This window comes from Zonotrichia albicollis, chromosome 2 (genome assembly GCF_047830755.1).
Source record: "Zonotrichia albicollis isolate bZonAlb1 chromosome 2, bZonAlb1.hap1, whole genome shotgun sequence".
Taxonomy (NCBI): Eukaryota; Metazoa; Chordata; class Aves; order Passeriformes; family Passerellidae; genus Zonotrichia; species Zonotrichia albicollis.
The window spans coordinates 65,748,275-65,773,168 of NC_133820.1; the positions used below are offsets into that span (position 1 = coordinate 65,748,275).

Below are 24,894 nucleotides of genomic sequence, written 5' to 3' on the forward strand. Positions count from 1 at the left end.
AACCGTGCGCGGCTGACCCACGCCCTCTAGCGGCGGCGCGGGGAGCGGCCGCCATGTTCTGCCCCGGGGAGCGGCGGCAGGGCGGCGCCGCTCGCCATTGGCCAGTTCAAGAGCCGCGGCCGGGCCAATCGGGGCGGCGCCGGGCGATTCAAACGCTCGTTGCGCGGCGGCGGCTATGGCGGCGCGTGCGGCTCCGCAGCTCCCGGCTAGCCGTAGGTCGGAGCCTGCATTCCGCGGTAAGGCGGGGACAGGGACACCTGGGCACCGCGGGGCACGGCTGCTCCCCATCGCGGGCCGCTCGCTCGCTTGCCCGCGCGGGGCTGAGCGTTACCGGCTGCCGTTGCCGGCTCGCGCGTGGCTGCGGCGGGTGCGGGAGAGCCGGTGCGAGAGAGGAGCCGGTCGGTCTCTCCGGGCGGTGGGAGGGCCGGGCAGGCGCTCCAGGCGAGGTCGGAGACAGGACGGGTCTTGGTGGCAGCGCTCGCTGTTGTGGTCCTGCAGCTTGCGGGTGGGCGTACGAGACTTCGCCCTCCTTTGGCAGGGCTGGGGCCGGTACGGACCCCATCCCATCTCATCGCATCCCCTGCCCCAGGTAAGCTCCTGGGCTGGGAACCTTCCCTCATGACAAACGGGACGCCCTGGCGTTAAGCGCATCCTCTTGAACGCAGCAAGCGCGGCGCCGACCTAGCCCTGGCGCTCCTGTGCTTATTTACTTTCTGACTGGTTCGGCTGCTGCAGGTTGAAGCAGGGGAGCCGCCTTGGTGGGGCTCTGCTGTTCGTGCGAGGGCGGTGAGAGCCGTGTTTGAAGCAGAAGGTGCTGGGAAGCTCTGGGATGCACGCCGAGCTTGCTGGCAGTGGCAGCGCTGCTATACGAGCTGTGCTATCTCCTTCAGAAGCAGGGGATGGACACCGCCTTCTGGAGCTTTGCCCAGAGAAGGTCAGGGAGGTGGGGAAGGGTCTGCAGCACCAGCCCTGTGAGGAGCGGCTGAGGGAGCGGGGGGTGTTTAGCTTGGAGAAAAGGAGGCTTGGGGAAATCTTATCCCTCTCTACAACTGCCTGAAAGCGGGGTGGAGCCAGCTGGGGACCGGCCTCTTCTCCCCGGTGACACAGCACAAGAGGACAGTCTCAAGCTGTGCCAGGGGAGGTTTAGGTTGGTCATGAGGAGGAATTTCTTGACAGAAGGAGTGGTGAGGCATGGGAATGAACTGTCCCGGGAGATGGTGGAGTCACTATCTCTGCAGGGACAGTGACAGCTGTTCTTTTCAGGATCACTTCATGCTGGTATTAACACTCCCAGTAGTCCAGCATTTGCACAGATGTCCAAGTGACAGTGGAAGAGAAGCAAACGATTTTACAGCTGGTCAGTTGGGTTCATGTGCATGATGCTTTTCATGTGTGCTATCCTTGCTACTGCCACAAATGAAAAGCGTGATTGCTGAACCAACTGTGTGAAATACTGGACAGGCATACAGGAGACAGCAAGCCTGACTTCATGTTATAAAATTGTGTTTCTTTTAGCTTAACACAGCAAAGCAGCCAATTTTGTGCAGCTGTGAAGTTACATTCAACCATCCCCTGAATGCTCCCTTTCTCAAGAAATGTGAGAATGTGTAAGCCATTGAGATGTGAAAATTAAGGCTTTCTTAATCCGTAGTGTCTATATTTTGTAATGTCTTGATGCTTTTCTAACTTAATTTCCTTCTTGACTACGAAAGTTTAGCTTAATATTTTAGCTGAAAATGTAACAAGTCTGTCTGTCTTAAAATTTGTTAGAACAAAGACGACAGAAAGTCCAGGAGTATCTATCAAGAAAGAAGACTTTTTCTGGTGTGACCATTCAAGAAAAGCAGACATCGATCAGGTAGTGTTTCTGCTATGGCTTATATTCTCTTATGTTCATATTCACTAATGTTCCTTCATTTTCATCTCAGCTGGCTTCTGTATGTCCTCTGATGCAAAGATACCCCTTGCTAACTAGAATGTTCATTTTCAGCCACATGCAGTAGTACCATGTCTTTTATATAACCTATCACAAAGCACCTGAGGAAGAATTTGGATTTGTAACTTTAAACTGAGATGTTTTTCTTCTGAGTTGTCAATATATTTTTTCATAGTTGCTAGGAGACAATACTGCTTTCAGTGGTTTTGTAACTTTCTGGGTTACACCAGAGCTGGTTTCTGCTGCCAGCTCTGGTGCCTGACTGAAGGTTTTGGAACCTGTCAGTGTGGTAGGAACTACGTGTCCTTGTTCAGTCTTGTCTCAGACAGCCTGGGCTCTCATGATTGCAGTAGCTGAACTTCAGCTTCTTGTGCTACTCCTCCTTTCCTCTCAACTGCAGCGTTTAGAAACTTGACCTTCTGTAGCAGATGCACCAGACCAGACAAACTGGTACTCATTTTCAAACATGAGAAATTGCACTTGCAGTAAATTCCAATCTTTATGATGTAAGAAGGATGTTTTCTAGCCTGGGTTCTGATCAGCGGTTGCTTAACCACTTGTTTTTGCTGGAGGAATAGTGGAAGCTAATCAGAATTGCTTCAGTATGAGTACATTCTGCAGGGTACCAACTGAACCGTGAACATCCTCTAAAAATACATCCCTTTGCTGCATGATTTAAGATGTCTTTTTTTTTTTTCTAAGCAGTAGCAGAACTAGGAGAGCAACTACCAGTAAACTGCAAGAGAAGTTACAGCTCTCAACATCTCCCAAGCCAGAAATGGTAAGTTTTTGACTGATACTTAAATACTGATGGCACTCTGTTTCTATGGCTACAACATTCCATGAGATAAGTCTATGTTGTATGACTCCCAGAGCATGAGAAGTTTGCAGGTGCAGAGGTGTGGTTTGTTAGAACTTTATTTAGTCACTGCTTATTATATGCTTTTTGGAAAGCTGCCATATTACAGTAGGAAATGGATTATATTGATGTTCAGTTTGTGCCCAGTGGGAGAGAGTTAAAGAGGATGCCATTATTGCTGAAATAATGCTTACATTTTAACAATATTTTTTAAGAATTTTAGAGGGGTTTTTGATACATTTTGAGTCTTTGGGGAAGTCATTTAAAATCTGAGTAAGGTCTTCTGTCCCAGTAAATAAGTTTATTGTCACTTGAAAAAAAGGCCAAACCATTAACAAAACAAACTGTTGAGTGTGTATGTTTTTTCAGTGGTGTGCTGGCAAAAGTAAGGTAATCAGAAATAGATGCCAATACCTACTCAGAGTTTAAGGGAACATGTTCCATGTTCCATTTCATGTCACTTTCCTGGAATTAAGATGCAAATGGTTGTGTTGCTTATAAATAGCAAAACAGAGATTCTCCAGACCTATTCTCAGGGAAAGGTGAGGAGAAAATAGGCATAAGAGCTGTGTTCATGTTAAATGGTTTAAAGTTGGGATTCAGAAGATTTGAGATGTGGAGTTCTTTGAGGAGAAAAATAAAAAACTTAAAACTTCAAAACTGAATGTTGAGGAGAAAAATTGCAGAAGTGAGAACAAGTGGTTTTTTTGAAATTTCCTGAAGGTACATATCTTTCTGTATAAATATCCTGTATCATTTAAAGCTGAGTTAAGCTACATAATTTCCTGAAACAACAGTCCTCACACTCAAACTCTAGTCTATCAAATCTAACTACTAAGCCTCCATGACAGAGCAGGAAATGAGTTTTCTTATAGGTCAGGAGCATCTTCGTTAAAGTCTGCTCATGCAGACTTGTGTGTCATTCACATGGTTTTTTTTCTTGCCTTTGGATATTTCACTCTTGCAAAAGCTGCTGCTTGGACAATGCTGAATTAGTTGCTGTAGAGCAACTTTTTTTGGAAGAAAAGCCTAGATTCCACTTTTCCTAAGGGGTTGTGCTGAAAACATACAGCTGATAGTTTCAGTAAAGCTGTGCAAAACTGATGTAACCATTCTCAAGTTGCAGCATCCTGCATCTCCATAGTAAGAAAAGTTCTCTTCTGTTGACATCTCCTAGTGTCCTAATTACTACTTTACTCATTACCTTCTGCTAGTAGACTATTCACATTAAGTGGAGGAATGGTGCTGCCATTAAGTGATGAGGTAGGGAAACAGCGATACTGCTCTTGATTATATACAACCTAAAGCAAGTTTCTGCTTTATAATTCTTCTAAGGAGATAATTTGGGCAGTTTAAAGCCACCAGTTGCTTTAAGAGTTTTTTTTCTTACTTCCAAGGCAGAATTTAAGCAATTTTTTATTTTTGATGTGAATTCTGCAGTAATAGTTGACAAATAATCTACTCAATAGTTATACGTTACTTCTGTAGACACCTTTAAACTGGCATTTATGGTTAAGCACTTCAGTCCTGTGAATCATTGGAAGCCTCTTTGGGAACAAGTAACATGCAGCATGAACATACATCTAACATTTCCATGAATTTGCTTTTGATTTCAGGAAAATAAAGAGAATGCTGATAAAGAGTCATGGGACCAATCAAGTGTAAACTCAGAAACAAATGTTACTTTAAACTCTTCTACAGTCCCACTGACAAGTTACATGGCAGGGACAAACTGTAATCTTGAAAATCAAGCTCCACAGAATAAAGTAATTGACATAAAATCTCAGCATCTATCACTTAGCAAGGCCATCTTGGAAATCAAAAGAATTAAAGAGAGGCATTTGACAGCAGAAAAACAAAATGCAAGTATCAGCGTACCAAAGAAACCAGCTCTTGGCAGATATCGTGGCAAAGTTATCCCATCCAAGATAAATTCTTTCTGGAAATCAGCAAAAGATGAGGGGGAAAAGAGTTCTTTGCCAGACAAGAAGCCTTTTCCTTCTGCCACCAAACAAGCAGCAAATTCTTTGTCCACAAAAAGCTGTAATGCAGTTCTGAAGACCGTCAAAGTCGCAAACAACACTAAATCTGTAAAACCAAGTGGTGTCCTGCCATTTCAGAGCAAACCATCTGACAAAGCTGCTACTAACTCACAGTCTGGTCTGAAGAAACAGCTGACATTTACTGTGGCACCAAAGAAAGTAATGGTCCCAAAAGTGGCTGGTGGAAGGAGACCACAGCCACTGAAGGCCCCTTCTAGCAATCCTGATCGCAGAGTGCGAGATGTGAAGAAATGTGCAGATTTTTGCAAAGATGCACAGCCAGAAGCTCTAGCCAGATCAACTTTTGTTGCTCCTGGTACAAAATCAGGACACAATTCTAAAATGGATGAAAAGAGAAAATCTATTCTGCCAAAAGAGTCAGTAGAAGAGAGAAGGTAACTAAATTACTGTTGTAGCTTACTCTTGCAAGTTATTCAGGTCTTTTTCCCCAAGAGTATCTAGTTTGATCTACTTGTTGCTGTATAGACTCTGAAAAACAGAGAAATAAGTGTTTCTTGATGCTTGATGCTCAAGGACAGCAGACTAAAATTTAAGACTTAAACTGAGAAATCAGGATTTGATTGCAGGACCTTTCCAGGCTTACAACTTTTCCCACACAGTTAAAAAATAGTTGTTGCTGGAGCTGTTTCTTTAGTCTAAGTGTTGTGACAGCCTTAAGTATGACAGATAATCCTGTAAATTAATTTCACATGCATGTCACAGATTTAAAAAAAGAAAATGGCTGAGGCAGGATGTATACAGGCAGAAGCATCTTTACAAACTGAAGGAGAGAACTTGTCAATGACATTTTTCAGTTTGGTGAGTGCACCATAGACAATGGGTGGGAATATGATTCACAGTCTAAAAGTTATGTAATATTCCTCATATAGAGGTCCTTGTAGAAAGTCACATATACTAAAATTTTATGGTCTAAGGGGTGGGGTTGAAATGAAACATTAAAACTGAATTACACTTCACATCAGTTTCAGATTCTATAAATTGTGTGATAGGGTTGTTCTGGGCTTTTCTCTGCACTTTGTCTTATGATAGTAGTTTCTAGTTTTCTCGTTTGAAGTAGGATGGGATGGGGAGGGTAACACATGAATAATTTAGAACCTTTTTTCACCTTCTTTTGAAAACAAGGGTCTGTAACCTAAGTCTCTTGTTGCAGCTGGAAAGGAAGCAATGAAGTGCTTTAACCTGGTAGATATGTGTAGTTCTGACATTTCCGTGCAGATCTAAAAGGTAGCTTTATTCCTCTTGGGATTAAAAGAAGATTCAGACTACCTGGAAAGTATATCTTGGCGTGACCTACCCTAATTAGTGTCAGTCAATGTAAAAAAATTGATGAAACATCTGTCACTTCAGCTAATAACATTCCTAAATGCAGAGCTCGCCTGGAAGAATGGAGGGCATCTAGAGGAAAAGTGATGAGACGACCTCCTATACGTGCAATTCTGGGACCCCACCCTAAAAGTGAAGAACATGAATTCTCTGCTGCTGATACAGAAAAGGTCAACAAGACTCTGAGTGAATGCCTGCAGTTAACAGAACAGGTACCTGGACCTCTACCTAATGAGTTCTGATCATGTAGGTCCTGACAATGCAAAAATCCTCTGGGCACTTTAGACCCACGTGAGTCAGATACAATACAACAATTAGGAGACTAATTGTTCCCCAAGTTAAGCAATATCATAGCTTTTGCCAACAGCTGAAGAAATTAACCTTTACTAACTCACTGAGCTACTGAATAAGTATAGGCAATAATGGTAATAATAGTAATTGAACTACAATGTAATGAGAGTAGATAGAAGGAATTAACCTAAAACAAGTTTGCATTTGCAGGAACTTGTCTATACTTCTGAAAAAGTCTGTTTCAAGTAGTTCTGAAGATGCTTGAACATCTTATAACCTTTTCCACTTACAATACAGTATAAATAATTCTAATTTGAAGAATAGGTGAACAACAATTCTGCCAAAGGAAAAAACCTTTTGCATTCTAGTTCAAAAGCAGTGAAAGTACAGCACCTCAATGTGTCAAATGCATTGAAGTCTTTACTTTTGTGTTGACTTTAGCGACATCACGGTGATGAAGCACGTGCCATGTTGGAGGATCTGATACACAGCACTCCTGGGGTTAAAAAACTTGCAAAATATTGGATCTGCTGTATGCGTCTTGAACAGATGGGCCAACTTGGAAAGCTTATTGCTGTCTATGAGGAGGCCATTTTGGCAGGAGCAATGGTAAGCAACTTTTCGTAAAAATTCAGATTTACAATTAAAGACATGAAAGTATGGCCTGTAAAATACAACTGCCTCTGGTTTTATTAAATGCTTTTATAGTAGGAGGAGAGCCTCATGACCTACCTGGCCATAAAAATAATGGATTTTGTTTGTTCTGTTGCCACTGTAGGTACTAATTTGAAGAAGAAAGGTTTAGGATCATCAAATTACCTTAGCACCACTAGAAACCCAAAATAGAACTTAATTTTATACCTACTGATGGACTCAATTTCTGTGCTTTACTATTAGCAAGATTTCAGGGCATCAAATACATCTTTAGCACACCAAATACTGAAAATACAGGATTCACTTGTGTTCTGACTTCACACTGAACAGCATTAAAGAAAGTATTTGTAATATGAAAATCATGTGGCCTGCTTCACTTTCCCTGTAACTATTATACCAATTGAATAAGCTGAGATGATAATTAATTTTGGAATTACTTTTCTAAAACAGTGCAACTTTCTTTCAGCCCAGAGAGGAATTGCGACACACACTAGTAGATACAATCAAAAATAATGAAGGTCTTTTTAACTCTGACAATGGTAAGTGTGAGTACTCTGTTCTAGTTATATGTATGATTTGATAGCCAACAAAAGGTGTTTAAACCATTTGTACTGATGTAAAATTTTAATTAATGGAAAATTTTCCACGATCATTTTACACTCAATTGTCTTGGAAAACAATCTTGGCTAAACAAATCCTTTTCAACAGTGAGCATGTTAAAATGATTGGAGATGCTCCTGTATTCAGACTTGTTAATTAAAATTTATAAAAGCTGTGTCATCCAGCTATTTCAGCCTGATAATCAAAGAGTAAATAAAAATACTCTTCTGAGCTAAAAATCAGTGCCTCTGACTCAAACTCCTTCACTACCCAAAGCCTGGTTGTGTTTTATGGCATATTGTCAATTAAAGGTTGTAAATATTCTGATTTTGGAAGCAAAGTAATATTTCCTTTACATATAACATAACCTGACAACTATCTGAACTCAGAAACTGGCTGAAATACTTGTTGAGACCTGCCTCACTTCAAGAGGATGACTTCTCAGGATGTGTACTTAGCCCGAGCTTTCAGGTTGCAGATTTTTAAAGGTGGCTAAAATTATCAGCAACTTAAATTGTTGTGGCTCAGACTTCAATGGACACTTTCCTGAAATCTTAGGGTTCTACGTGAGAATAAAAGTTATCTCTCTAAAAACATTCTCTTCAGTTGTAACTAATTGCAGATTTACTCTCTTCAATGTTGCATTTTCAGAGGGAGCCATGATAGAAGCTCATTTAAGTGAGGTAGAGAAAGTCAGCAAGGAACCAAATCCATCTGCAGAACCAGTTCAGGAAACCTTCCAAGATCTCTGCCCAGATGATGATCAAAAAGAAGAGAGTAATAATAAGGAGGCAGAGACAAGCAGTGATGTTATCAAAAAAGATGATTATGTAGACTTAAAACCAAGAGAGATCTTGCCAAAAAAGAATAAAAAGCACAAGGCTAAAGAACGGGCAAAAAAGAAAGGAAAATGCGAAAGAGAACAGAAGGAGGATGGCATAAAAAATGCAGTCCAAGCAATTAATTCTCCTGAGAAAGAGAATGACACATCTTATTCAAGGAGATGCAACCCTCCTACCACACCATATTTGGAAAGGTAAGATTGCTTCAGGTAACCATGGCAAGTCTGTAGTGTCTGCAGAAACTGTGTCCTGTTAAAACAGGCACTGCATTTATGAATATTTAGTTAAAAGCTCTCAAGAACCACATTTTTAGGATTGCTTCCTCTTCCTTCAGAACGAAGTATTTCAAAGTAAGCTTCTCTATTTACCCAAACTGTTTTACTTCTTGAAGGGTTCACTACAGAGTAACCAGACTTCTGTGACAGACATATAAATTCCAGATTTAGGATTCCCTTCCACTGCCAACATGGCAGTAGCAGTTCTATACTGAGCTAGGTAAAGAGAAAGATGTCTCCATTCCTCCCCTTTTCAAATGTAGATAAGGTTACATGTCATAACACAGAATTAGTGAAGATGTAACTGGCCTGTAAAGATAATTTTAATTGTGTCTTGAGGCCAAAACCTGGGTAGTAACCTCAATACAAACCAACTAATGTTTTTTTTTTTTTGCCATAAATTTTTTTCTAAGACAGTAGACTTAAGGAAGTTGTACTCAGCTTTAACATGTGATGGAGTTGGAGTCCTGGCAGCTGTCCACTGTCCCTTGCAGCAGGAAGAACAATTTCCCCTGATGGAATAGGAAAGAATCTTTCTTTGGGAACTCTTTTCAGGAGGTTTTCTGGGTTAAAATATTTGCCTAAGAAAAGAGTTTATCTGGTTTTAACTGAATGAATGGAAAGGGACCTGTTTCCTTTAGCCATGGGAATGGGAAAGAGCTGAACAGAATCATGATTTGCTGTTTCTGCTCATTGCTGCAGAGGTAACTTGTATGATGGCATGACTTATGTTTATGTTTTTGGTTTGTTGTCTTCTTTTCCTAAGTGTGAAGACGCATCCTGAGGCAAATGACTGCAGTTCTAAAGATCTGAAACTCGTAACTCCTTTGCGGTATTCTCAACGCATTCGGGAGAAGATGTGCAAGCTGCCTGATGCTGTTAAAGATCAAGATCCATGTGTCTCTTCACTTGAGCAGCCGGGAGACTTGGAATCAAAAGCCACTGTGTTTATTCACAAACAGAGCAATGCCCTCCAAGAAACAAGTGCTGAAATAGAAGAGTAAAAGTAGTGCTATTGCTACAGGGGGGGTTAAAGATTTGATATTTTTTAGGGAGAGTTGAAGGGTACTTGTTTTATGCAGCTTTAAGGAAAGGAGCTGTCTAAAATTTTTATGGACTGCCTGTGTCACTAAATAAACTTTTAAGTTTCTGCCTTTTCAAAATTTTAAGAAATCTATCCTGGGTTAAGTACTAGACTAAGCACTGTTGTCTTTATGTGGACTATGTTTCATTAAATTTTCAGTTAAGAACTAGGTAGGTATAATGCTTCATGTTAGTAGCTCATGGTGGTACATTGCTAATACCTACTTTGTTTGCTTGCTGTAATTCCTATAAATTCCTTAGAAAGGTGCAATCTTTTAGTTTAAGAAAACAATGTAGGTGTTCCAGTAATACAATGCCTACTCTGACAAGATTTAGCTTTGAAAACTGAAGCCAACTAATAAGGTGTGTGCTGAATTTAAACTGTTTTATCTAGTTTTAGGGCTGCTTCAATAAAGCAGAGTTTAATCTCTTCAATTACTGAGCTTTGTTCATTATCAAGTAATCCTAGATGAGATCTGATACACTGCCTTACCATGTGACAATTTTTATGTTGGTTTTTATTAATCTGTACTATGCTATACTTATTACACTCATCACTTTAGTTGTGTTTGTTTATAAGAATGAGCGCCTGGTGTGGGCTGTTGGGGTCCAATCTGGCTCGCTATGTACCCCAGACCACACAATCTTACACAGGGTAAAAGGCAAAAGACAAGACGTGGTCTTCTCCACGTGGGGGCAAAGTCCTAAATTTATTTCCAGGTGACCCCCTAGGTGGAAAAAGAAGAGCCCAGATCCCTCATGGTGGGAGACTTTTAAAGCCGGGGGCATGGCGAGTGGAGGAAGGGGACCACAGCCCCTAGGGCTGCCGGTAAGCAGGGGCCGAGGAGGAGTAAACCTGGGACAAACCAGCACCACCGGAGCCCTTTGGGGGAGGGGAAGGCCGTGCACTACAAGCGGGGACACCCGTGAGGATACGAACATGCTATTCTGTGCAACAATACAGAACCTAGTGCAAATCAGCTAAATATTTAGTGCATTACAACATTTGTTCTTTAAAGATTAAAGCTATTTGGTCTGTTCTTAAGAGTGAGGGGTCAAAGCACAACACTGCCGTACTTCCCATGTTTCCGTGTCTGCGCCCCTTCAGCAGAGCAACAGTGCCAAGGCCCCCATGAGGGCCGGGCTGGGCCAGCGCTGCCGCCCGGCCCCGGAGGCAGCACCGCCCTCCCCCGGCCTCGGATCCAGCGCTGCCGCCCTCCTCCTTGCCCAGCCCCCGCCCCAGGAGAACGCGGGCAGGCCGGGGCGAGCGGCGGCGGAGAGCCGGGGCCTTCCCGCCCGTCTCTGCGCGCCGGTCTCTGCCCGGCCCGCTGAGGTGAGTCCCCAGCGTGCCTTGAGGGGCTTGGGCCGGGCTTGGGCTCCTCCTCTTCAGCGTAAAGGAGCCGGAGGAAGCAGAGAGCTCATCAACCCTTTTGAACACCGTGTGTGCACGCAGTGGACAGAGGATGACTTAAAAGCACCAAGGTTTTGAAAAAACGGTAACAACCCCCTGCTGCATGAGACATCCTGCAGGATATGTGTTTGTAGCTGGAAAGGGGATCATGTGCGAGTTTCAGCTGCTGTGGGCGCTCTCAGAAAGGCTGGGATTAAGCTCAGTATTGGAGGACAGGACATAGCCTCACGCTATGCCATGGGACTTGCAGGTTGGATATCAGGAAGGTTCTCTTCCCAGAAGCAGAGGTAATTAGACATTGGCATGGGCTGCTCGGGTACGTGGTAGAGTTGCCATCCCTGGAATTGTTTAACCGGATGTGGCACTCAGTGCCGTGGTCTAGTTGACGTGGTGTTGGGTCATGGGCTGGACTTAATGGTCTCAAAGGTCTTTTCCAACCTCATTGATTCTGTGGTCCCCTGATATAGTCTAAACATAGCGACAGGACAACTGGGAACATTTCAGAAGTGCACGAGGGAAGGTTTACACTAGACATTAGGAAGCATCTATTTACTGAGACGGTTGTTGAACATCGGAACAGAATTCTTAGAGAGGTGGTCAATGCCCTAAACCTCTTAGTGTTCAGGAAACATTGTCATGATGCCGCTGTCACGCTAGTTGAACTTTTGCTCGCTCCTGGGGTGGTCAGGCAGTTCCACATGATGACCATTTTAAGTTTCTTGCAACTAAAATATTTATTCTATATCTACCAGTGCAGCTGTCCGTGGCCTTATTCCTAGTGTTCGGCTAGCAAGAGGGCGGCCAACAGCCACTGCAGTCGGGGGGAGTCAATCCCGGTGGCACAGCCCCAGGGCTGGCTGCTTCAGGCACCCCTTGGCGTCAGTGGCCTCGGGCTGTGCCTGCAGGGAAGAGGTCTCGGTGAAAGCTGCTGTGCTGGCTGAAGGAAAAAGAGTCGGACACTTCCTGGGGTCCAAATAGGTTTAATTGCCTCTGGCAATTCGACGTGGAGGACCAGGAACCAGCAGGGAGTGACAAAAGACAGTGGCGGGGGGGGGGGGGGGGGGGGGAAAGAACAAGGGTTTTAAAGGGAGGTGGAAACCAAAGGAGGGGTTTACAACTAGCCAATCCGGAATGGGCTTAACATAACAGACAACATAATGAAGCCAATAAGTACAAATTAAAGGAGGGGCCCCGGGACCTCAGCCAACCACGAGCCCCGGTAAGACGAAGGTTCTGGAAGACTGGGAGGTGTGGGGGGTGATTGACTGGGCCCAGGGAGGAGGAAAAGTTTACTTAAAAGGGAATAAGAGGGAGGGGAAATTATATAACATAGGTAATTGACACTAAAAAAAAAGGCAGGGGTAACCATAGCAACATAACTGCCAGCAGGGCTACGGCGGGAAAACTGAAGAGGGCAGAACCATCTTACACAAAATGGGGGGTGGGGGAAACAATACATAACAGGAGGGAATATTACAAAAAACTTATAAACACACTGCAACGAACCAGTTCTTGAAGTCTTTGCAGAGTAACTTTTACCAGTTTGATCTTGTTTATGTTGTTTTAGGTGAGAATTGTCACTGGAAGATTTAAGCTTGTTTCTAATAATATGCCTGTGAGTTTTCTTTAGTGTCATGAATCTGAATCCGCCTGCAGGAGTGCAGGTAACAAAAAGGAGATGCAAAGTTGTAAGTCTATAACTGACATTTTTGAAGAGATGTGGCATTTTAAATTAAAAAATGCAGAAATAGCACTATAATGTTTCAAATTTGACTTTCTGGAGGCCTCATCTTCATTAAAATCAAGGTAACTCTGCAGGGAAGTTGTGTCATGGTAATGCTGGACAGTTAGGTACCCACGTGTATCATCCCTTCTTGGTATTTTGTTAAGGTCTTTTTTCTTGCAGGTTATATTAAGAGAAAAATTTAAAAAGTGTTAAGGTACTGACAAAGTTTAGAAGATAATCCTGTGAATGAAGAAAAGTGTTGGAACTGAATTTATAAAGAATGGAAGGATACAACGTGTTGGAAGTACTAGGAGAGGGATCCTTTGGCAGAGCTCTCCTAGTTCATCATACAATCAACGACCAAAAGTATGTAATGAAGGAAATAAGGCTTCCCATGGTAAGTGTGACACAAATGTGGCTTCACCCACCACTTAAAAAAGATAAAATTTAAAAATCCTAATTCTGGGTGTGTTTTTGAAACACTGAACAGTTTTTCTGAGAGTTTTGTGTGAGCAAAACTAGACAAGTGTGTGGTATGGTTACTGTACAGCTACATCTTGGGCTGATGTTGTTGGTACTAAGTGAAGTACATGGTTAGATGTTGGGATTTTGGGAAGTGTAGCAGGTAGGAAGGCGCTTAGAATGAAATCCCTGTTCGCACTGATGCCCTTGGCTCGATTGCCATTGATTTCACTAAAATGCAAATTTCATCTTCAACGTCTAATGAGGAAATTAGTGTCATATTACTGCTGGTAATCAGCTATTTGGGTTACATTCTCTGCACTCAGCTAAGCTAAAAGTCACAAAATGGGAGGCACTGGCTTTCTGAGGCCAAAGCTCAGCAAGACCTGGGCACTTGGCCTTATATTGAGTTCATGCAGACTATCAGCTGTTTCAAAGTCAGTGTGTGCTGCTTTGTTATATAGTTTTGCTCTTTTAAAATAGAAAAGGTCATTAATTGAAATAGGAAAAGATTCTCTCCAATTTAAAAAAACCCAACAAAATACCACATGCCCAAAAAACCTGAAGAAGTCTTCAGCTAGTAATAAACCATAGATTAAAAAGATGGGGCTTTTAAACTTTCTAAATGACTTGAAATAACTGAATATCAATTCTTTAAAATATTTTTCTTTGAAAAGTGAGGCACTTTATGTGTATACTTGAACATTTGTTAGTGTGAAATTTATAGTAAGTGTGTTTATATTTTCAGTCTTCATCTGGTGTAGAGAATTCTAGGAAGGAAGCTGTTCTTTTGGCTAAAATGAAACATCCAAATATTGTTGCCTTTAGAGAATCATTTGAAGGTAAGTATAAAAAATTCAAATTCCTTCATTTATTTGAAGTTGCATACTTCTCAGGGATTGAGATTACTTTCTTTTTTTGTTTATAGTGTGTATTATAAACAAAATGCATATTTGTTGTAACATAACACATAGCATGTAGTTAAAGCTTTCCAGTAAAAAGTATTACATGTAGTAAATAATCAATACATATCCTGCTAATGAAAATACTAATTATTCTTAAATTACCAAAAATTTAGCTGATGGACATCTGTATATAGTGATGGAATATGGTGATGATGGAGATCTAATGCAAAAGATTAAGCACCAAGGAGGAAATTTGTTCCCTGAAGACATGGTAAGAAAAGGCATTGTTTTGAACCAAGGAGACTGGGAATCCTTTTCCATGTAAACAGTAGGATGCTGCATAAACCAAATTAGAAATATGCTAACATCTTGATGAAACGAAGTCACTTACAGATAGAATTGGGGAATTAATTCTTTTATAGTTTCCAGCAGAGCAGGACAAGAATTGGACTGAAATGCATCAAAAAGAAATTGCTGCATGTATCTGAAAATTGTTCACATTGTTTGAAAACCAGTCAGGTTTGTATGCAGTTAAGGAGGAATTTTACACAACAGTTCAGGTAGAATTTAAAGCATAGTAAGAGCACTGCCAACGGGAAGTGAGCAAACTACTCTGGTAAGATAAATAAAGCTAACCAGGAGAATAAATGCTTGTATTTTATGTAGCAATTAAACCATTTAGTTTAAACCATTCAGTATGTGCTAACTCCCTTTACCAGAGAAGCTATAAAATTACTTAGGAGAGGGTTCAAAGGGGCATTGTAGTGAATAGAAGCTACTTTCTGCTACAGTTAGGAGCATCACCTTCATCAAAATAAAAGGACCAGAAACCTCAACTAATTGAACATTTATATTTTCTATGACCTTTAAGAGTTTTCTTTTGTACTTATAAAGGAGCACATTTCCTTTTAGAAAAAGTACATTATTTCCATGTGAGTTTTGGTTTTGTTTGTTATTTAGTGCTTTGGATATTTTATCTATTTGCCAATTTACTCTGTAACTTTAGTTAACTTGTTTTAAAATGACCATGAGCTAAAGCTCCCGGTAGTGATTCCCAGCTTCATTATTGCTATGTATTATTAGAGCTTTTTAGACACAGGTAATAAACATTGCTTCTGCAATGTTAAAATATAATCTGTTCTAAAGAACTCAGTCTGTCATGCTGGTTGGAGGCTGTTATGCTGGAGTTACTTTTTACACCCAAATGTTCTGAATATGCTTTTGCTTTCCTAATTTTTTAAAATCTATTAGTAAAGTATTCATTATATTGAGCATTGAGGTGTTATAACTCTTAGCCACTCTTTTTCAGATCCTTCACTGGTTTGTGCAGATGTGCCTGGCTGTGAAGCACATCCATGATAAACGTGTGCTGCACAGGGATATAAAATCCAAGGTGAACACAGCAAGTTTTTTTGCCATTAATAAACTCTCCTGCATGCAAAAGTTAAACCCTCTCTTTTGTAATTTCCCGTGACTGCTAAGTTCTGTGGTTTTTATTTAGGCCTAAGTATATAATATAAATGAAATTGTTGAGTACATGGGGTGATGTAATACTGTGGATGTAAACATCATCTCAGTATAACTGGTCCTTCATATCCACACTGCTGATAGCACCAATTGCTTGTGACACTGCATATAACTTAAAAGAATTACAAAACTATAAAAAAGTGTATGGATTATGCAGTTTGCAAATATCTTGCCTCACAATTTCTTCTTTTTTGCTCTTCCTTGTCAGAAAGAGGGAAATTCAGAAGAAAGTGGACCCTTGGTTTGAGTATAGCATAGAGATTAAGACAGTTCTAAGTTCAATTCTCCCTCTGCTACTGATGCTGAGGCCTTAGGCCCACAAAACCTTTCTGTTTTGGTAGAAGTATTAGGAGAAGCAAGTAAAAAGAAATACGGAGACAAAATATCAGAAGTGGGTATTGCTGTATTTTCTGTATATCCAAACTGCAGAGATGATTCATAGAAGAATATTTAAGTATGTTAATCTTTGCTCTTGAAATGCAGAATGTCTTCCTCACTCAAAGTGGAAAAGTCAAGTTGGGAGATTTTGGATCTGCACGCCTTCTTGCACAGTATGTGGACACCCCAACTGATCTCAGTGGTGTCAAGCTTTATTTTACCATTAACAAACAGTACAGAGTTCATAAATCATTGCTTCTCACCTGACATTTCCTCTTTGTCGTTTCATAGTCCAATGTCATACGCTTGCACCTATGTGGGAACTCCTTACTATGTACCTCCTGAAATATGGGAAAGTCTGCCATACAACAACAAAAGGTACTGGTGTTTTCAGTGGTCACAAATAATGGATGGGTTTTTTTATTGCTATCTCAGTCTGGCTATATCTTATCCATATTTGTTTCAGAGAAGATACTGAGACAAAGAAAATTTACAAAGAGGTAATTACAATTTTTTTAAGATTGTATTGCATAAATTCCTCTTTTCTTAGGTAGCTAGAGCTCAGTATCTTTAGTCCTAGAAGTCTGAAAAACAGTGTGCAGACCTCTGTTTGTTTGGGAGAGTTAATACATACATACTTGTGTGTATGTTTTAAGTGTGTATATATCCACAGACATGTGTTGGTATCTTTTTGCTGGTCTTATTTTTTGGGGAATGGTTGTTTGGATGATGGCTGATGGATGATTTTTAACCTCTTCATGCCAGTCTTGATAATGTAAGGATAATGGCACAGAATGGATTACTTAGGAAGCCCAGTTATTCTGGTCCTTATGCAAGAACTGTGATTGATTTCCCAGGGGAAGTAAGAAACCTTCTACAGTTCAAGTTGTTTCCTGCTCTTCTTGCAAGAAATGGTTCAGTTTCTTCTTGTGCAAATGGCAGTACTCACTTTTGGTAGAAAATAATGAGGTTTTTTCTCAGTAAGAGAATTCTTTTTGACAGGGCCAGAATTCCAGCTCTCAGAATTAGGATTATGTGGCTGCCATTTGATGTTAAGGACTACAGAATACAAAGGCTGTCAAGCGCAGAAGGGTAAATATTGTTGGAGCAAATTACTTGAAGGACATCCTAGGAATGAAAAGCCAACTGCCACTGTATGACAGTCATCTTCTTTTACATCAGGGTAGGATGAAATAAGGAAGAACATTTCCACAGGAGAGGTTAAACACATAATTACATTGTCTTTTATGGTTACTTACATTTATTTTTAGCTTATTCAGCTCAGTTATGTACACAGATTAAATAACACATTTTTAAGCAAGATACTGAACTGTAATTTCTGGCTCAAAATTTTTCATCTCCCTCTATATCTACAGTGATATCTGGTCTCTGGGGTGTATTCTGTATGAGCTGTGCACTCTAAAACACCCGGTAAGTACAGCTTTATTGCCATGAGAAAAGTTTTGGAATTCCTTAAATCTTAATTAGCTGTACAATAGAGTTGACTGAAGTGCTTGCTGCTGCTTCCAAAAGAGGGAAGCATTGCTCTACCCTTCCTATACCTCCTACACTCTATGCTGCTGTTTCAGCAGTTTTTAGGACCTACTGCACCCTTCTGTAGAAGGCACTATTTTCAAATTTGTTAGAAAAAAATCTGGTTTTTATTTGGTTGATTTTCCTCAATATCAGTGAGGTGATCTCGGCATATTCAATCCAGCAGCTGCCAGGCTGGTTCCAGATACCTGCAGTTGTAAGAGCATTGCATTTTACAGGATCAAGATAATCCCAGGACACAGTGACAGATACACTCAAAATCTTTGCTAATAAAAATATATTGTGTGCAAATAGAGCTACTACAAAGTACTAAGCAGGAGGCATTTTGCATCACTTGCATCAGTGATACACCTCTGCTTGTTCTTCAGATCAAACAAATCACTGTCCAAACACCATTCTCCTCTTGGGACAGTGGGGACCTTTGTGAATGATTCAGTCCTTCTGTCATTTCTGGGACACTGTCTTTTACAGTGTTGTTGCTGTGTTTCTTATGTGTTAACATCCTCTGGCTTCTCTATACAGACTCATAGGTAAAATAAGAACCCTTATCAGGATATGTTTGTTTTGCAGCAAAATGAGATCCTAATTGAGGGTCATTTTGTCTTAGTTTTCTATAAGCAGCAGTTTTCTTTCATTGAGTGAATACTATATCTTGAAATCAGAGAACCACAGAATATTCTGAGTTGGAAAGAACCCACAGAGTCCCAGCTCCTGACCCTGCAAAGGACAGAGCCAAGAATGCCACATATGCCTGAGAGCATTGTTCACATCCTGTGTATCAGCAAAAGGTTCTCCACAGCTGCAAGTGCTGGCTGTGCAAGAGTGTGGAAGCTTACACTGGTGTGACTGAGTGATAAGGGAGCCTGTGCATAGGGTTGTGTTAGCCTAAGTAGGTCTGTGGCAAGTCTATGGCAGTGTCAGGGCTGTTGAGGCAGAGCTCAGAGCTGGGGTTCCAAGGAGGGAGTATTCTTCCCTTATTAGCAGTGTTGAAAAGTTGTGTGTCTGGTTTGATGTGATGGTCACGTATGTTCTTGCATAATCTATGAGAGGTCATACAAAAGATGACACTCCATAGGTGCTTGGCACCCTGCAGCCAAGCCAGTGGGGTGTAATCAAAGGAAACTTCCTGCATGAGAGCTAGAAGTTCTCAGACATTAGATTTACAAGAGGATGTTTGTGCTTTTACAGGCTATTTTTGATGAATTTTTTTAAATCAAAGCCTTCATATTTTTGAGCTGTTTCACATTTGCAGTTCAAGTCGGATCTCAAGTATATGAATTGATGAATTTGGTTTCTGTAAAAGTAAAATTCAAACAATCATAAATTTATAGGAGTAATTCCTATCTGCTTTTCAGTTGTAGAAGTTAAATTATGTCAGCTACTTTTTACCTTATACTTTAACCCTGTGCTCTAATATTAATTTATTTTAATGCAGTTTCAAGCCAAGAGCTGGAAACATCTCATCCTTAAGATATGCAAAGGGTCCTATGATCCACTTCCATCTCAGTATTCCTATGAGCTTCATTACTTAATAAAACAGATGTTTAAGAGAAATCCCCAGAATCGCCCATCCGCCAGTACTATTCTTGCAAGAGGCTGCCTAACCAAACTTGTGAAAAATTGTTTGCCTTCTGAGGTATGGTGTATTCTTTGTCTCTAGATTTCAGCAATGCTATCTACATTTTAGATACTAAATCCTTTTCATTTCTAGTTTGTTGTTGTATAACTATATAAAGTAGTGTGTAAGTCCTTCTCTAAAATACATACAGTTGTAGACTTATCAGCAAACCTGAGCTTTTAAAAGTGTCTCTCTTGAAAATTAAAGTTGGATGTTGACTGATGCTGATAAAATTAGATATTGTTAGCTGAAACAGTGCACTTGTATAATGAGTCTATTTTTAACAAATAGTATATGCAATAATTTTAAGAAATTTAAAATGATACATTACTTGCATCTCTTCTTACACATTTCAGATTGCAAATGAGTTTGAGCAGACATTAAAGGAAACCAAGAAACCTGAAGGCAATGCAGCACGACAGAAGGGTAAGACAGTAACATTTTTTTGATGTAAGGAATGACAAAATGAGTAGGAAGTATAAGATCTTAAATACAGCTATGAAACATTAGCATTATATGTCCAAATCTACTTTTAATTATTTCAAAATCGAATATTATTGAACTTACATGGAAAAATGCTTGAAGGGTGTAAATTATATTCCAACATAAGTGGAGTGCAAAGCTGCAATATATGTATTGTAAGTCTTAAGACTTGTGCTAGAAATAAACTTTTCTTTGCTAGAAATAAAAATAAAGTTTTAGAATCAGCAAAGCTTTTAACAGTGGCATTTATTTTAAATACAACAGTCCTTTCTTTCCCAGAATATGGTGAAGCATGTTATGTTGATTATTTAATTTTTAGAGAGAGAATGTTGGACTTTTTTCTTCTGCATAAATTTAGCCACACCACAATTAGTGCCCATTTGGAACAGAATAGTAGCAGGACTGTTGAGAATGAGCTGTGCTGTCAGAAGTGTGAAGAAGCTGTCACATAATTGTCATTGCTTGGTTCAGTGGAATTGCTGTCATACCTCTGGAATACCACCTTACTACAAGTGTTTGATAAAGTTGTTAACTCTTGGATCTGTTGATCTGCCAGGTAGTGTCATGGCTGGGAGAAGCTTAAACAATAAGACAGAAAATAGAGTAAGTATTCAAATACAAATACAACATTTGTATTTTAGTAATTTAGAATATTCTGTATTATAGAAAAGTTTCTAATGAAAATCATTCCTATGCTAAACCATAAATCAGCCTATTAGTCTTTAAATTGCAGTGTTCCTGTGTGTTTCCCACCAGGCTTCTTGATTCTTTCTATGTTAATTTCGTTCCAAAGTAGATATTTTTATAACCCTGTCAAAACAAAACCCAACCAAAAAAAACTTCTCTTGTCTTTCCATTTTTTTTTTTTTGGTACTGCAAAAGATCCATTTTCATTGCTTTTAGGACACACTTAGAACTGGCTGCTGTGGAAACAGTCTAGTCTGTACATAGTTCTCACCAATTTTTAGGGCCCATATGAGATTTCAGGAGAGGAGAATTAAGTCACAGGTGGCCCAGATGTCCCCTATAGGTACATTACCATATCCTGACTCAGCCATATTCAGTATATTTTTTAAAAGTGTGTTGCCCTGGGGTTTATTTTATTTTCTTTTCACAGACTTGTCAATCTGAGAAGTTTAATCTTTGGGTGCATCTTGTTTTCCCTGGGAATGTAAATAATTTATATTGTTTGTGTTCTTAAATGTGAAAAAACCCCAAAGAGAAATTATATTATATCAAATAACTATGTGTGCTTAGCTTCAGAAACTGAAGTTGTCTGTCATGGCACACAGTGTGAAATACAATGCCATCATAGGTAGGGTGCAATTGCAATTGGCTTTAAAATGTTAGGGGTTTAGTTTTCAAATCCTCCAATCTCTAGGCCAGGCATTTTATAGCAAAACTGAAATAATTAATGCCACATTAATATGACTGCTTTGTTTTTCTTGACAACAAGGATAATAATTAATGAAAACTTTACTCTTTTAAAGCAAAAGAAAGATGAAAGCAGCAAGCATAGCCCCTTAGAAAGGAAAAATGCGGAGGGTTTGAGTGAAGGCACAAGGAAGCAAAGGAAATCTTATCAAGAAGGTAAGTTTGGCATTTTTAAGGCTGATGCACTTCCTTCTGTGCACTGTACATGTCAATGATACAGCCATTTAAATAGGTGGCTCAAACTAGTCTCAGGTTACTCAAGACAAGAAAACCATGCCACCATCAGTAACTTCTGCAAGTACATTGACTCATACTGCTCATCTGAGATTAAAAAAAAATTAAAGTACTCTTGTCAAAGTAATAAAAAATGGTTGCTTGAAAACATTTGGAATGAGTAAATGTATGGGGAATGCTTTATAGTTGAGATTTGCACCTACAGAATCAAACATCACTGGTAGTTAAGTGATTCTTAGTCCTACTTTGCCTGGACAGGGCAGTCTGGACATGGAATCAAGTTAGATGCTGGTTATCACGGGTTTTGGGTTTTTTTGTTACCATTACAATGTCAGTTTCTGCTGTCCTCCCAGGAAGTACTGATCTGTCACACGCCCACAGAAGGCAATGGGAAAAGAGGATATCCAATACTGTGCTGGATGTCCTGGAAAATGCATCCTTGCTTTCTTCCAGTTTTACATCTCAAGAGACTGAAAGTAAGATTTAATTAAATGTGCTTTTAATTCAAGTAATGTCAATGATTTTTTACAGATTTTTAGAGCCAAAATTTATATGACATGTTTAAAATTACATTAAAATAATTTTAAAATACTTCATTAACAAACACTCAAAAAGTTCACTGTGCTGAAGAGAATTTCTATGTATTTTTGTGTGACAGGAAGATTGCGGAGAGTGATGAAACTGACAGATAACAATAGCAACCCTAAAATTATAATAATCTCTAAGAAATTATCCTACAGTCCTCCTTTTAATACACCATTTGTGGAGGTAGCAGTGAGGAATTCATTTGGTGCAGAATGCAACTACCTGTCTTTCAAGTACAGCATACTATTGGGAGCATAAAACATCTACAGCTCTACTTTTGTTGTGATTTAACATACAGGTTAAGGCCAGTGACAAGAACTATCAATGATGTACCTCAGTTGTGAGGCAGAGACTTTTCTTTCTTTTGATTAAAACACTTAGCATGAGGTTTCTTCTGAGAAAGCTTTCAATTTTAAAATGTCCCTCAATTGTTACGATTGTTTAATGTGATTGTGGATATGTGTTCTAGGTAAATGTGAATAAATGCTGTGGAAATAAATAATCAAGATCTGAGTAGTCAGAAAATTCCCAAACTGTGGTAGGAATGTTATATGATAGTTATGCACAGAGCAAGGAGAGTGGACAGAGGAATGCATGTATTTAAGTGTTCTGCTATTAAAAGGCACAGAAACAGCCTCAGGCTTCATTTTTCAGACTTGCAGAGCCACCACCTAAGTTTGCTGAGACACTGCCTCCTCACACCCCTCAGCCAGTTCCTGTGGGCTCCCTGGCCACAAGGAGGTTCCACAGTTTCCTCAGTTTGTTGAGAGTTCAGTGCTGTGACAGATGGAGTTATCTAGACTATTTTCTTCCTGTTTCGTCCTGTATCTCATTTCTCTCTTGAATGTAATCCACACTGCTAATGCAATTTTGTGTAAATAACATTTGTGAAATATTTTATACCCAGGTGGTGGTGTTATAAACTACAGTGAAAATAAGCCACGGAGGCAGTGGAGCAAGGAACCCCCTCAGACCCTGATGGACATGCTCAGCAATGCAGATGTCAGCTTAGCATTTAAAACATACACAATTTATAGACCAGGTAAATCCCCATTTTCTGGGCAAGCATTTTTGCAAACCTTTTTTTTTTTTTTTGTTTGTTTGTTTGTTTGGTTTTTTTTTTCTTTTCCCCCATACAGAGTTCCTATGTGTACAGATCATTCACTTGGGTCCATATTACAACAGGCTAGTTTTTGGGGTTTACCAAATGAAAAGTGGACTTAAAAAAGCCAAGTTTGGAATTCATGACTGATTGTACATCTCCACTACAGCTCCTCATGATGGACTTCCACTTGCAGCTCAACAGCTGAATGAGGTTGTGGCAAAGCACAGAGGCCTGCTATGTGCTCCCTCCCCTGAGCTATGTGGTGTGTGTGTTAGGCAGATGCAGGAAATGCACTGTAGCCCCATCAGGTAAATTCCCCCTCACTGAGGCAGTGCTGCCCTGGTTTGAGGGCAGGGTGGGCAGATGGCACAGCTGAAGACAGTAGCTGCAGTCTACAGATGTGCACAGCCACAGTCACAGTCACAAATGTTTGTTCTGCACTTCAGCTGCCTTACTAGGTTATCTTCCCACCTGAAATAGATAACAGCTTATCCTGGAATCTGCTACAAACTGGGGATGAATTAGACTGTTTTTTATTTATATTCTTAATAGTTTTACTTTAAAAATTAAAATATTTTGATGACATTTTAATTTTTATATTTTCAAAGCTTCTGAAAATATATTGAGAGGTCCACTTTCTGATGAAAGCAAAGCATCTGATGAAGTAGATGGTGAACATGAAGCTGTTGTCATAGATTCTAAGAGACTTGAACCTAGATCTGATGAAGATGACACGTAAGTGCAAGTGATGTCCTTGCATTTACGTTTTCTTTGGTTCCTCAAAGAGATTTTTCCATAACAACTTTCCCCTGAAAAAAAAACCCACTATTTTTCTCATCATCTAAATTAATCCCTCTCTTACATAATGAAATTGAAATTTAGTAGCATTTGATCTCTTACAATGTATGAACAAAAATGCTGTGATATTTGGATGTGTCTGTGTTTTGGGGGTGGTTCTCGGATTCTCAGAATCTCAGATTGTGTCACTGTTTATTTTTGTGACACCTAGAGATGACTACCTAGGCCTGTATTGCTGCAGTTCAGCTGCAGGCTTGTCAATTATCAACACATTTTCAGTCTCTTAATATAATAATTTGTCTTTGCTTTTGATAAAACTTACTTTTGTAAATTCCATAGAGAATCATAAAGAACCATTTAGGTTCTTTAATCACAGTGGGGCAGGAAGTAAGTCTCTTGTGCTGATATTTTTAACATAATTTATCCTAATTACAAGGTAATTTCTTTTGGGGAGAAAAGCGATTAAAGATTTGTGAAGTTGTGTTTTGGTTTTCAAAACAACATTTTTTTGAAATCTGTTTTTAGAGACTTTGAGGAAGATGACCCAGACTGGGTGTCAGAACTGGAAATGGTATTGAAACAGAGCAACTGAAAACCTGAATTTACCTGTGATGAGTGAAGTTAGGTGGGCTGGTATCCAAGTTGTTGTTAATAACTGGTTATTCATTAAATAATTTCCATTAAAAAAAATCTGAGTGGGCATGTTTTCTGTATCACAAAACCAAGGCTGGAAAATGCACAGTAAACT

General features: G+C 39.9%; 2 protein-coding genes across 16 annotated transcripts; both read left to right on the forward strand.

The window, feature by feature from the left end:
* Positions 1 to 10,361, forward strand: CKAP2 (cytoskeleton associated protein 2). 8 transcript variants are annotated; one of them, XM_074535392.1, is made up of 10 exons: positions 1,140 to 1,184; positions 1,264 to 1,357; positions 1,771 to 1,858; positions 2,639 to 2,717; positions 4,412 to 5,232; positions 6,228 to 6,393; positions 6,914 to 7,081; positions 7,593 to 7,665; positions 8,378 to 8,762; positions 9,610 to 10,361. In XM_074535392.1, the coding sequence occupies exons 1-10, from the start codon at positions 1,155 to 1,157 to the stop codon at positions 9,845 to 9,847; spliced, it is 2,142 nt and encodes a 713-aa protein (XP_074391493.1). In that variant the 5' UTR covers positions 1,140 to 1,154; the 3' UTR covers positions 9,848 to 10,361. The 8 variants fall into 8 exon arrangements, with proteins under 8 accessions (XP_026646458.2, XP_005482468.2, XP_074391493.1 ...); XM_026790657.2 differs by lacking the exons at positions 1,140 to 1,184; positions 1,264 to 1,357 and adding an exon at positions 1 to 236; XM_005482411.3 differs by lacking the exons at positions 1,140 to 1,184; positions 1,264 to 1,357 and adding an exon at positions 1 to 236 and having other exon boundaries at positions 2,642 to 2,717.
* A 681-nt stretch (positions 10,362 to 11,042) lies between these two features.
* Positions 11,043 to 24,839, forward strand: NEK3 (NIMA related kinase 3). Of its 8 annotated transcripts, none has more exons than XM_074535395.1 (17): positions 11,046 to 11,624; positions 12,905 to 13,025; positions 13,244 to 13,460; positions 14,274 to 14,367; positions 14,604 to 14,701; positions 15,740 to 15,823; positions 16,441 to 16,508; positions 16,627 to 16,713; positions 17,712 to 17,766; positions 19,325 to 19,525; positions 19,864 to 19,933; positions 20,547 to 20,593; positions 21,481 to 21,580; positions 22,012 to 22,134; positions 23,151 to 23,285; positions 23,957 to 24,083; positions 24,672 to 24,839. In XM_074535395.1, exons 3-17 carry the CDS (start codon positions 13,344 to 13,346, stop codon positions 24,736 to 24,738), a joined length of 1,473 nt encoding a protein of 490 aa, XP_074391496.1. In that variant the 5' UTR covers positions 11,046 to 11,624; positions 12,905 to 13,025; positions 13,244 to 13,343; the 3' UTR covers positions 24,739 to 24,839. The 8 variants fall into 8 exon arrangements, with proteins under 8 accessions (XP_074391501.1, XP_074391496.1, XP_074391495.1 ...); XM_074535394.1 differs by having other exon boundaries at positions 12,905 to 13,001; XM_074535398.1 differs by having other exon boundaries at positions 11,046 to 11,259.
* Positions 24,840 to 24,894: the final 55 nt, after the last annotated feature.